At 33.1% G+C, this 14,414-nt stretch overlaps 2 protein-coding genes across 3 annotated transcripts in view; both read left to right on the forward strand.

The window, feature by feature from the left end:
- The first annotated feature begins 363 nt into the window (after positions 1-363).
- On the forward strand, positions 364-10,185 carry LOC306885131 (kelch-like protein 7). The gene is made up of 11 exons (XM_079441479.1): positions 364-932; positions 1,852-1,954; positions 2,044-2,137; positions 2,221-2,345; positions 3,827-4,002; positions 4,096-4,270; positions 5,528-5,670; positions 6,494-6,734; positions 6,816-7,017; positions 8,195-8,292; positions 9,269-10,185. Exons 1-11 carry the CDS (start codon positions 798-800, stop codon positions 9,592-9,594), a joined length of 1,818 nt encoding a protein of 605 aa, XP_079297605.1. The 5' UTR covers positions 364-797; the 3' UTR covers positions 9,595-10,185.
- A 745-nt stretch (positions 10,186-10,930) lies between these two features.
- dennd3a (DENN/MADD domain containing 3a) overlaps positions 10,931-14,414 on the forward strand; it is a 30,456-nt gene continuing 26,972 nt past the window's right edge. The window contains exon 1 of one of the 2 annotated variants that reach the window (XM_079441326.1): positions 10,931-11,037. The gene's annotated coding sequence lies outside the window, so the exon portion shown is untranslated. The remainder of the gene's footprint in view (positions 11,038-14,414) is intronic. The other variant, XM_079441325.1, reaches the window with a different exon arrangement.

Consider the following 14,414-nt stretch of genomic DNA (forward strand, 5'->3'; position numbering starts at 1 on the left):
CACACATTTTAACATAATAAGGTGTTTTAACACTGACATCTGGTGTACGTTACATAATACAGGCAATATATGTGTAGTGCAATTAGATGACTTTGCTATTGCTTTACAAATGTACTAAAATAATTATTTTAATGAAAATACTAAATAATATAGTGCACTGGAGCTTTTATAGCCACACTAAAAAACAAGCAACAAATAATAATAAAATAAAGTATAATAAATCGTCCTCTTATTACATTTAAACTTGTGTAAAAAAATTTTTTTTTGCTAAAAACAATGACATTAAGTAAAATAAACAAGATTAAATATTATTATAATACATTTGTATGTGGTTTATTTATATCAGATCTTTTTTTCAAATGAAAACAAATACATTCTGCATTTAAAAAAATAACGTTTTTTTTTTTTCCACATTTCAAAAAATCGTATTAGTCTATTCTGAAATTTTAAAAACAAAAGAAAAATAGAGTACTGAAAAAGCAGTTCTGATACTTTTATTTTGACAGGTCGTTTTGTTATATTGTCACGTGCTTCACATCATTTCTGTCGCAAGTACTAAACTAACTTTTGCCAAAACTCATATACTTAAAGAGTAACTACCTAAAACTACCTTAAGAGAAAAAACTTAAATATTTTTTTTTTTTTTTTTTTAAATAAAAATCGTTTATGGACTTTTATTGCAGGCGGTGATCCCGAAATCCTGCCGCTTCCGTCACATCATATTTACAAACAGAGCCGAGCAGCAAACCTCAGTGTGTGTTTTTAATTAAACCTTCTAATCATACTCTTAATAAAGCATGATGAGCATGGCCTCCACATCAAGCGAGAAGGTATCAGGACCCAAAAAGAAAAGCGAGAAGAAGATTGCGTCCAAAGAGGAGTACAGATTATTGTCCAACATCATGGGAGTGATGAATAATTTAAGAAAACAGGTAAATATCATCAAATATCTGACATAAGCATCATATAGTATGACTTTCCTGACATAATCTGATACATTCATTATATAATATGAGATAGCTAACATCTTATGCGTCTGAAATCTGACATATCCATAATAAAATATGGGATATATTTACATAATTAACATAAAGTTAATAGGTAAATGTATTTTTTTTTTTAAATTGTGGACCAAGTTTAAATTTTATAATTTGTAAATAATTTACACAATAATACAATGATAATAAAAATGTATAAAAAATATGTATATGTGTTTTTTCATGTCTCTTTAATTTTATTTATCTTTCTGTGGGTTATTATTCCTGATATTACACATCTGATATTATATCTGACACCTTATTATATTATATAACTTAGTTTTAAATTGGAATTTTAACTTATAACTATAATTTAGCTTATAATTAGCTTAATTATTATAACTTAAAATATTATTATTATTTATATACACACACACACACATATAATTAATACATATATAATGTTAAATTATAATAATTGTTAAGTTAAAACTGTTTTATTTATATTGTAACTTGTCAAATAAATTAATATGTTTGTTGATGTTTAATTGTAAAAGTTTTAAATTTTTAAAATAAAATATTTTGGCAATAATAAATAATAATAAACATGTTTTTAAATAATGAAATATAATAATAAAATATTATAAATGTTTAAAAATAATGCAATGTTTTACTAATGATGAAGACACAGAATCAATAATACAGAATGACTGTGGAAGATGAAAAGTTGTGATGGTTGTTTATTATTAAGAAATAATTCCAATTATGAATATTTCAACGAAATCAAAGCATTTTCTATGCACAGCTGTACATTTCTTGTCTGTAATGCACAGAACTGGAGTTTGCAGGTTTGTCTGACGGTGTGTGTTCGCAGGGAATCCTGTGTGACGTGATTCTGGTGGTGCAGGGCAAACACATCCTGGCACACAGAGTGGTGCTGGCCGCCGCGAGCCACTTCTTCAACCTCATGTTCACATGTGAGAAACACTTCAGCATGCATCTAACAGAGCTTTCCAGTTACACACAGACACATCTAAAACAAATCCTGCTGCTTTTGCATGTGCAGCGAGTATGATGGAGGCCACCAATCACGAGGTGGAGCTTGGTGGAGCAGAACCGGAGATCGTCGAGCTGCTGGTGGAGTTTGTCTACACGGCTCGGTTAGACATGACGTCTCTCCACAGATGCATAACACGCATTTCACATGCATTTAGAGCTCATGCATGTTTTGATTCTGTTTCAGAATCTTAGTGAACAGTAATAATGTTCAGTCTCTGCTGAACGCCGCTAACCAGTACCAGATTGAACCGGTCAAGAAAATGTGTGTGGATTTCCTGAAGGAGCAGGTGGACCCCACCAACTGTCTGGGTAAGACACCAGCATCTTCAAGTATTCTCTATGGATATTTTCCTGTTTATTTCATTTCTATTACTCGTTTTTATTTTGTATCTCTAATAATCACAAGATAATTATGATATTATATCTTGACATATCTGGTATATTCATCTTATAATAGATGCAGTCAGACATGCATCACATAATCTTTGAGATATCTGACATGCATTTTCATGTCTGTTAAATTTCTATTTCTCATTTTTTTTATTTCTATTAATCACAAGATAATTCTATATTTCTGTGGGTAATTATTGCTGATATAAATTGATATATTCATCATATATCTAACTTAATATAATATGAGAACTGACATATGCATCACATAATCTGAATATGCATAAAAAAGTGATATCTGACATATGCATCATATATAGTCTGTGAAATCTCTACATTAAAATTGACTGGAAGTAAACTTAAAATAGACAACAGATAAATGTGTATATGTATATGTAAAACAATTTTAAACAACATTTACATATTATAAACAATACAATTTTTATATTTATTAATTATTTTTATTAATTTGTCTCGCAATTTATTTTAATTTTCATGTTTACTTCTATTAATCACAAGATAATTCTATCTATTCTATATAAATCTGATATTATATCTAACATCTGATATATTCATCATATAATATGAGATATTTAACATGATATAATATGAGATCTGACATATGCATCATATAATCTTAGCATTAAAAATTATGATGATATGTGACATATGCATCATAGTCTGCGATATATTTAAATTATTTACGAAAAGCAATGTCTAGCAATAAACTGAAAATAGACAACAGGTAAATGTATATATTTATATGTAAAACAATTGTAAACAACATTTACATATTATAAATAATAATGTTTATATATTTATTAATTTGTCTTGCATTTTATTTTCATGTTTTATTTTTTATTTATTGTCTATTTATTTAGATGTTTCCTTTTTATTTGTATTAAATCACAATATAATTATATATTTCTGTGGATTTATTATTGCTGATATTCATCTGATTTACTATATTTTTGGAACAATTTTAAACAACATTTTAAATGTTTTAAATAACAAAATATTTATATGTGTTATTTATTTAATACTGGTGATAGTTTTTTATTTAATAAATAATATTATATATTTAATATATTTGATTTATGTTAATGCCTGTTTCTCTTTTGTGTTTTATTTCAGGTAATCACAAGATAGTTAGATATTTCTGTGTGTCATTATTGTTGATATTAAAAATTTGATAAATATAACTTTACATGTTATTTAATTTGTGTTCACATTACAGCTCCAGTCTAAAAATTGACAAGCTTCATGTGAAATAACGTTATAATTTAGAGTTAAATATGATTACAGTGGTAGAAACCGATATGGTCAGTGCTATATAGTGCATTATTATACGGCAGCTGTGAATCTGTAGAGGAGTGTTGTGATTGGGTGTTTTGTGTAAGGCATCAGCGCAGTGGCCGAGTGTCTGAACTGTCCTGAGCTGAAGGTGGCGGCTGATGATTTCATCCACCAGCACTTCACAGACGTTTACAAGATGGACGAGTTTCTCCAGCTGGACGTGAAACAGGTGACGCACCTGCTCCAGCAGGACACGGTGACCGTCCGAGCCGAAGACCAGGTGACAGCCCACGGGCCGCCATGACGGCTGGAAACTCAACTGTGTACAGTATGTTTACTGAGCTGAATAACGTGTTTCTGTGTGATTGTGCAGATCTACGACGCAGCGGTGCGGTGGCTGAAGTACGATGTCTTGAATCGACAGCAGTACATCGTAGACATTCTGGGGAAGGTTCGATTCCCCCTCGTATCCAAAAACTTCCTCAGTAAGACCGTTCAAGCCGAACCGCTGATCCAGGACAACCCCGAGTGCCTTAAAATGGTCATCTGTGAGTCCCTGACACCTGACCACTAAAAACTCATGTGTGATAGTCAGTCAGTCAGTCTTTAAGTTAACCATGTTATACATTTTTTTTAAAGGGGTCATTGGATGCCCATTTTCCACAAGTTGATATGATTCTTTAGGGTCTTAATGAAAAGTCTATAACATTCTTTGGTTAAAATTTCTCAATGGTAGTGTAAAACAACGCAATTTTTACCTTATTCTGTTCACAGCAAGCCGTTTCGGTGCATGTTCCTTTAAATGCTAATGAGCTCTGCTCACCCACCCCTCTCTTCTGTGGGGTGATGCCGTACTGTTTACTTTAGCCGCAGAACTAGCACATTATTAAGAAAGGCGATTTGCAGAGATTCATAAAAAAGCCTTATACTCACTTCTTCTGTAGGTGAGGCTGGATCACAAATGATTCTCGTGAACATAGACGCATTTACGCAGATCGGGGGATGCATTCCCTTCAAAAACAAAAGTAATCCTCTGCATCTTCAGCGGCTCAGATGTCAGGAGTAAATGACTGCTGTGTTCATTATTACATCCAACAACAGAACACCTCAGTCGCTTAGGAGACATTCTTGTCTACATCTGCTCCGGCGTCGAAACAATGGCAGACTGATGATAGTTCACTCAGGGCGGGTCTAAGGTAAAACACCAGTGTCAATCAACAATCGTGGGAGGGGCTTGTGCAGAACTACGTCACTCTGCCAAGAATCTTAGAACGGCTTGATCTGAGGAAGAGGTTATTATTTATAGGGAATAAAAAAGGGGTGTATTTTTATCATTAGGATGGTTGTGTACACACACTCACAACACACATTTATGTTAAAAAAACATGTAAAAGTGAATTTTGCATCCGATGACCCCTTTAAAAATCCATACATTTTACATTTTGGTTCAGCTTTAACTATTTAATTCTTAATTTTCTTTTCTTTTATTTATTTGATGTATTATTATTTTTATTTGACATTTTTACTTAATTTTTATCTATTATTAAACAAATTAATAATTAAAGAAAACATAATATATTAATTATAATTATAAAATGTATAATAATAAACATGAAAATTATTTTCTATAATATTTGTTTATATATATATACATTAGACATATTTATGTATGTCTAAAAAGATTTACAGATATATTTATACTTAGCACTGTTATATTTCTCCTAATAATTTAAGGACAACATTTTAGTTCTAAATGATCTAAATCCTTTCATTATTTAACTCTGAGCTGGTGTGTTTGTTCTCAGGCGGGATGCGTTATCATCTTCTGTCTCCAGAGGACCGTGAGGAGCTCGGTGAGAGCAGTCGACCGCGCCGCAAGAAACACGATTACCGCATCGCTCTGTTCGGAGGCTCCCAGCCACAGTCCTGCCGCTACTTTAACCCGAAGGTACACACTCAGCCTGTATCATCTCCAGAATCCAACAAACTATCTGCAAATGTCAGGTTTATCAAGTCAATTACACTGGGAGATTAACAGCCGTGGAAAGATTTGATTTGTATCATTTCATTTTTTAATACAATTACAAAGTCATGAAAATATAAACATCTTTATTAAATATAATTGTTTCACTTTATGTAATCTAAATCTCTAATTCTCTGGGAAATCACAAACCACTGGGACTGAGATCCACTGCCATGGAAAACTTTTTAAAAATTTAGCAAAACAAATAAACAAAACAAAAAAATGTAATAGAAAAATGTAAAAAATAAATGTTAAACTTTTGAATAAGCATAAATGTATGACTTTATGTAATCTAAATATCTATAAAAAGAATCAAAAACAAAAACCAAAGGGGTTGAGATCCACATCATGGAAAAACAGGAAATATTTAATTTATATAATTATTTAAATTATTATTTAATATCATTATCATTATTAATAAAACCAATTCAGTTGTTTACAAATTTAAAACCCTGTAACGAGTATGAATTTTCTCATTTATGTAACTGCTGGAAATATTTTATTTATACTAATTTAGTTTTCTTAATGATTAAATGTTTTATTCAAAATAAAATAATTAAAATAAAAAAATAAAAATTCATGGAATGCTCTTTAAAAAAATGAATTAATTGACGATTATTATTTTGTTTTGGTATAAAAATAAAATAATTAATACAATCTTTTGTAAATATGTATTTTTTAATTTATGTAGTCTAAGTCTGCATAAAATGATTTTTAAAAGTCATTATCTTGTGTTTGTGTATTTCAGGATTACAGTTGGACGGACATTCGCTGCCCCTTTGAGAAGCGACGGGACGCCACGTCTGTGTTCTGGGACAATGTGGTTTATATCCTGGGCGGCTCTCAGCTCTTCCCCATCAAACGGATGGACTGCTATAATGTGGTGAAGGACAGCTGGTACTCCAAACTCGGACCCCCGAACCCACGGGACAGTCTGGCCGCCTGCGCCTCCAAAGGGAAGATCTACACCTCCGGAGGGTCAGAAGTGGGTGAGTTTGTGCAGAGCGTCCCGTGGGTTTAGAGAGAAACTGAAAAGCCAGTAATGTTTGATTGGTGGTTTGTGTTGACAGGAAGTTCAGCTCTGAATCTGTTCGAGTGCTACGACACACGTACAGAGACGTGGCAGATGAAGCCCAACATGCTGATGCCGCGCTGCAGTCACGGATCGCTGGAGGCCAGCGGCCTCATCTACGTCTGCGGAGGAAGTCTGGGAAACAACGTGTCCGGCAGAGTCCTCAACGACTGCGAGGTGTACGACCCCAACACTGAAGAGTACGTCTGTCCAAAACACACAGCAATTCATTGCTTTTCCTAGCTATAGGTGCATATTTCTGACTTGTTGAAAAGGGATAGTTCACATTCTATCATAGTTTCAGTGTTATTTTAGTATGATTTATATACTATTATAGTATTTATTAATATATTAACTTTTTTATTTATTCATTTTTATTTGTTATTTTAGTACTTAAACTTATTTTAATTCAGTTAGTTGCCAAGGCAACATTTTTATTTTATTTATTATAAGTTTATAATTAATCTAATATTTATATTTGATTTTATTTCAAATATATTTAAATTAATTAAAACGTTTTTAATAGTTTTAGTTAGCAACAGCAAAGCATCGTTTTCTCACTTTCTGCAAAAAACACTGTATAAATATTATATTTTCTATTTTCAAGATACAGACCAATTTAATTGCATTTCTTAGTAGGTTGATAGTCATGATACCTACAATTATGTGAATTTTAAAGGAATAGTTTACCCAAAATGTAAATAATCTCATAATTTCAGTGTGGTTTTGGTATTATTTATAAACTATTATAGTGTTTATTAATATTTTAAGTTTTTATTTGTTATTTTAGTACTTCAATTTAGACTTATTTTAATTCAGTTAGTTGCCAAGGCAACATTTTAAGTTAATTTTCAGTTTTAAATCTAATATTTATATTTTATTTTATTTCAAATTTGTATCAAATAATGAAAATGATTTTGAATAGTTTTAATTTATAATATACAGAAATAAACTTAATAATACATTTATTTCAATTAAATGAAATATCAATAATATTTGAATTAATATTTAATTTCAGATTTATTTCAGTTAATGAAAACTATTTTTCTCCAACGAAGACAAAACTATAAAAATATCAAAACAGTACTTGTATGCTATATTTTAAGTCAAGGTCTCCCAAAGTAATAATGAATTAAATCATAAAAATGTTAAATTCAAATAAATAAATACATAAAATACTTAATAATTTATTTATTTTTTTCCATGCATGTCATATTATATCACAATTAATTGACATCAGAGAACTGTGAACATGAGAATGTGTGGGACTTTAAGGAAATATTTTAAGTCGAAGGGGTTCGGCCGAAAAAGCTGACAGGTTTATGTGAGCTGTCCCATTAACTGTGTGTGTGTGTGTGTGTGTGTGTGTGTTATCAGGTGGAGGGCTCTCTGTGGGATGCGGGAGGCTCGTAAGAATCACGGTCTGGTTGTGGTGAACTCAAGAATATACGCCGTCGGCGGGCAGAACACACTCGGTATGTTTCTATGAAAGTTCACTGCTTGTGCCAGTATTTGCTTTATTTTAATATATTAATGTTCCTGCTGAACCTGGGATGATGATTTCTTATCAAACCGCCTTCCAGGCACAAGCATCTGTTGAGTTGTTAAGCTTGATACAGACAGTGAGACAAAGTAACACATTGTTTTCTTTGTTCTGCAATGACTGAATACATTTAAAGAGCTCATATTGTGAAAAAAAACTGAATTTCTTATAATAATTGCAGTGCTAGTGTATATATATTACGTAAAGATCGTGTTCCATGAAGATATTTTGTAAATTTCCTACCGTAAATATATAAAAACTTCATTTTTGATTAGTAATATGCATTGCTAAGAACTTCATTTGAACAACTTTAAAGGCGATTTTCTCAATATTTAGTGTTTTTTGCACCTTCAGATTTCAGATTTTCAAATAGTTCCAAATATTGCTCTATCCTTTCCATCCATCGATGGAAAGCTTATTTATTCAGCTTTCAGATGATGTAGAAATCTCAATTTTGAAAAATTTACACTTATGATTGGTTTTGTGGTCCTGTGTCACATATACACTAGTCAACATTTGAAGTGGATCAAAACCTTTCATCAAAGTTATCCTAAAACCAAAAACCAAAATGCGTTCTTGTCTTTGATTAACTTTTTTGATCCACTTCAAATGTTGACTACTATATATATATATATACAAAAAAACTATTTATTTTAATAAAATCTTGTACATATTAATATATACTAATAAAATATGAATATAATTAGAACAAATACAATTATTAAATTTACTTGTAATAAATAAATGTATTTAATTATCCTGTCATTGAGAAGGCAGGGGTATCTTTACTTTTATCAGTTAATTTTTGGCTATATTTTGTTATGGAAAAACCTGTCCCTGTGCATTTATTCCTCAAGAAATGATAAATCTGAAGTCAATCCAGGTCATTAGAGGTCTGTTTCTCTCAGGCGGTCTGGACTCGGTGGAGTACTACGAGATCGGCAGTAACGAGTGGAAGATGGCGTCACCGATGCCGTGGCGCGGCGTGACGGTGAAGTGTGCGGCCGTGGGCTCAGTCATCTACGTGCTGGCCGGGTTTCAGGGGGTCGGCCGTCTGGGGCACATCATGGAGTATTACACAGAGACCGACAAATGGGTGGTTTCCAGTAAAGTCCGTGCATTTCCCGTCACCAGCTGCCTCATCTGTCTGGTGGACACGTGCGGCGCCAACGAAGAGGACATGAATTCAACATCTTCATCATCATCATCATCATTGGCGGATGGAAGAATATAGCATTGCTATCTGAGCATATAGACGATATAAAACCACTGGAAACCACAGAGTCCTAGTAGTGCCCACTGCTTTATATTCACCAGATTATGGTTTGTGTCTTGTGTCGCTCAGATTGAACTGATCAGTTTTAAACATTTATTTTGTTGTTGTTGAGATAAGGCTTCTTTTGGCTATATATCCACCTCTTTGCGGGATTATTTTAATTTTAGAGTTTTAACAGACAATAACTTGTGGGTGAAAATATCCACAGATGTCCACAGTTCATTCTTTGGAAACATTTGTACCTCTGCATTTAGCAGATTTTGGGGACTAAAACGCATTTTATGTTGGTTTTATATGTTTTAAGAATTTGTGTTTCGATGTATGTTATGTGTGAACAAACTGGTGACTTTTATTTTTTAAATAATTATCGTATTATCGTTTTGATGTTGCAGAATTCAATAAAACAGGCCAGAAACTTTCTGAAAGTGTCAGTATTACCAAAGACTATAGAAATATACTACTGGATTAGCTCGCTGCTTTTATGAGATTAACTGAAATAAGCAAAAAAAAAGTATGATGTTAACAAATAAAATATGCATTTCCATTCTGAAGATAACTCCTTTCCAAGTCGAAGACACACATTTAGGAACATATTCAGATGAGCGAGAAACACTCCATTAATATGACGAGCTGCACCTCAAAATGCATTGAAACATTGAACTTTATGGAGTTTGCGTTGCCAGTTTTATTTTATATAGTTTGACCACTGCAATTCAGCTGATGACAGTTCAATAGAAAATCAGTTATATTTGTAAGTGCACTGTAAATGCATGTACAAGTGCTATAAATAAATATATATACACACACACATACATATATATATATATATATATAAACACTAGGCGGCGTTTTAGCTTTAAAATTGATTTATCAGCGTTCGAATGCATGTAAATGAGTTAAGAGCATTTACAAAATAAAATGTATATTAATTACTGTAGATGAACCTTCATTAGTCCTGTTCAAATCAATCTAGATATTCTTTATAGTATAGTAAATTATTGCGGATAGATTTTGTACGTTTAATCCAGAAGTTTTCAGCTATGGGAGTGTATTTTACCAATTCTACTATGTTGACGGCTTTGCATATGAATATTAATTACGTAAGGTGACGTTAGGCTTGTAGTCCTACCTGATTGGCCGAAAAGGCGGGCGTTACGTCAGTTGGCGAATCTCATTATAGTGGCGGCGTGACGCAGGAATGTTAATTAGGGCTTCTGACTGGACGCTTCGAAAAGGTTACTAAGCAACGTCAGCATTACCTAATTAATATTCATGAGGCGAGGCTTGCCATAGTATGGTTGGTCATGTAGGCATCCATCGTTCAGAAAGAGTTTGACGTGTTCTGTATCTGATCTGCATCTACAGCAGTCGCGCTGAGTAACACGGAGCCGCTGGACACAGGTTTGTTTACTCTCAATCTTTACTGAATACGAAGTAATATGTTGTTGCTGCTACTGCGCTATATTGAATCTTTATTCACAGTTAAGTCGGTTTATACTGTACATGTGTCACAGACTGGATATTTCTCTATGTTCAGTCACTATTAAACTCGATCTGCTCGCTGTTTTCTTTAGTTTCGGCTGACAGCGTATCATAGAAATAATGCATGAAATATCAAAACCAACCGATAATAATTAAATCATTGGTTGTTTTATGTATTTGTCCATTGAGCTTGTTTAATGTGTTGTCAGCTGGGTTGTTCACAAATGAAACTTGAACACAAATTGAACTTTTGTCAACTTAGAGTATTTTTTGATAAATTTTAATGTGATTACACTGTGTGCGTGTGTGTGTGTTTATACGCACACACACATTATATAGTTTGTTTATATATATATATATATATATATATATACCCAGGACCACAAAACCAGTCATAAGTGTCAATTTTCCAAAATTGAGATTTACACATCATCATCTGAAAGCTGAATAAATATGCTTTCCATTGATGTATGGTTTGTTATGATTGGACAATATTTGGCTGAGATACAACTATTAGAAAATCTGGAATCCTAGGGTGCAAAAAAATCAAAATATTGAGAAAATCTCCTTTAAAGTTGTCCAAATAAAGTTATTTGCAATGCATATTACTAATCAAAACTATACAAGTAGGAAAAGTTTACGGTAGGAAATATACAAAATACCTTCATGGAACATGATCTTTACTTAATATCCTAATGATTTTTGCCATAAAAGAAAAAATTTATAATTTTGACCAATACAGTGTATTTTTGGATATTTCTACAAATATACCCCAGCGACTTAAGACTGCTTTTGTGCTCCAGGGTCACATATTTGCATTTACATTTAGTCATCTGGGAGACGCTTTTGTACAATTGGTGAATACAAAAAGCGCTTCATCTTGAAGAGGCAATCACACACACATGTGTGTATGTAAATATAATGTGTGTGTGTAATTTAAATTGTAATGATATTACACTCACACATTGTATTTTACATTTTGCCATTTTAAATACATATGTATAGTATGTATATTACATACAGGTGCATCTTAATAAATTAGAATGTTGTGGAAAAGTTCATTTATTTCAGTAATTCAACTCAAATTGTGAAACTCGTGTATTAAATAAATTCAATGCACACAGACTGAAGTAGTTTAAGTCTTTGGTTCTTTTAATTGTGATGATTTAGGCTCACATTTAACAAAAACCCACCAATTCACTATTTCAACAAATTAGAATACTTCATAAGACCAATAAAAAAAACACATTTTATTTTTAGTGAATTGTTGGATTTCTGGAAAGTATGTTCATTTACTGTATATGTACTCAATATTTGGTAGGGGCTCCTTTTGCTTTAATTACTGCCTCAATTCGGCGTGGCATGGAGGTGATCAGTTTGTGGCACTGCTGAGGTGGTATGGAAGACCAGGTTGCTTTGATAGCGGCCTTCAGGTCATCTGCATTGTTGGGTCTGGTGTCTCTCATCTTCCTCTTGACAATACCCCATTGGCAGTGTGGGCAGGTGCCAAGTCCTGCTGGAAAATGAAATCAGCATCTCCATAAAGCTTGTCAGCAGAAGCAAGCATGAAGTGCTCTAAAATTTCCTGGTAGATGGCTGCGTTGACTGTGGACTTCAGAAAATACAGTGGACCAACACCAGCAGATGACATGGCAGCCCAAATCATCACTGACTGTGGAAACTTCACACTGGACTTCAAGCAACATGGATTCTGTGCCTCTCCACTTTTCCTCCAGACTCTGGGACCTTGATTTCCAAATGAAATGCAAAATTTACTTTCATCTGAAAAGAGGACTTTGGACCACTGAGCAACAGTCCAGTTCTTTTTCTCCACAGCCCAGGTAAGACACTTCTGACGTTGTCTCTGGTTCAGAAGTGGCTTGGTAGCCCTTTTCCTGAAGACGTCTGAGCGTGGAGACTCTTGATGCACTGACTCCAGCTTCAGTCCACTCCTTGTGAAGTGTTTGAATCAGCTTTGCTGGACAGCATTCTCAAGCTTGCGGTCATCCCAGTTGCTTGTGCACCTTTTCCTACCCTAATTCTTCCTTCTAGTCAACTTTGCATTTAATATGCTTTGATACTGCACTCTGTGAACAGCCACACCTTTCAGTAATGACCCTCTGTGACTTGCCCTCTTTGTGGAGGGCGTCAATGTCCGTCTTCTGGATCATTGCCAAATCAGCAGTCTTCTCCATTATTGTGGTTTCAAAGAACAAGAGATACCCGGAATTTATATTCAAATGTAAATATTCTAATATTTTGAGATACTGATTTTTGACTTTCATCAGCTGTAAGCTCTAATCATCAAAATTAAAACAAAAAAAAAACTTTTAAAATGTTTTACTTTACATGCAATGAATCTAAAATATATGAAAGTTTCACTTTTTGAAATAAGTTACAAGAAAAAATGAACTTTTTCACGACATTCTAATTTATTGAGATGCACCTGTATACACAGTTTATAAATGCATTGTTGTTAAAAATCGAAGGCCACAAACTTGCGTTTCTTAATGTAATTTAATACAACCATTTGTTAACTTAAATTAATTCATAAAACATTTTTAATTCATAAAAAGGGGTCATATATGATAATTATACAGAAGGCTAGAGCACTTGTTTCCAGTAGTATAGGCAAATAGAAGGAGGCATGTGCTCAGGAACGACAAACCTTGCTTTTCTTGGTTTTTCCCAACTGGTCTGACGTCTTTCTCAAACTTGGCTCCAGCAGTATGAAAGCTCTCTCTGTCTCTGCGTGACTTCACTCGCCGCTTTGCTCAGGAATCATGAAGAGCAGGATCTGTGTTGCAACTATTGTGCATGTGGTGTAAACACACGTACAGTCTTACATGCTTTGGTCTCTCTGAGAGGACAGAACTGTGACAAACTCCATGCTTTCATATTCAGTCCTAGTCTTAGTCTGAACTTGATCCCGTTTCTGACAAGAAGCAGATGTTATGTTGGGTGCGGTTCACTGCATGCAGTCCTTCTGATGGAAAAACAGAGGAGCATTCATGGAGAACCAGACTATTAGACTGTATTATTTATTGCTGACCTCTAATGATGCAAATTTAAATTTGAAAACATGCACTTAAGTGGAGAAAACCCCCATCCTGAAATTTGAAAAGTCAGCTATATATTTTAATGTAAGACCCAATTTAAACTGTAAGATGTTTTATTTATTTATTTGAGATTGCTTATTTTAGCTTATTTTTTTTAAGGTTGTTATACTTAGCTAAAACTAAAACCATAAAAAAATTGTGACTTGACATAAAATAAAATAAAATAAAAAATAAAAA

The sequence above is a fragment of the Barbus barbus genome (assembly GCF_936440315.1).
Source record: "Barbus barbus genome assembly, chromosome: 19".
Classification (NCBI taxonomy): domain Eukaryota; kingdom Metazoa; phylum Chordata; class Actinopteri; order Cypriniformes; family Cyprinidae; genus Barbus; species Barbus barbus.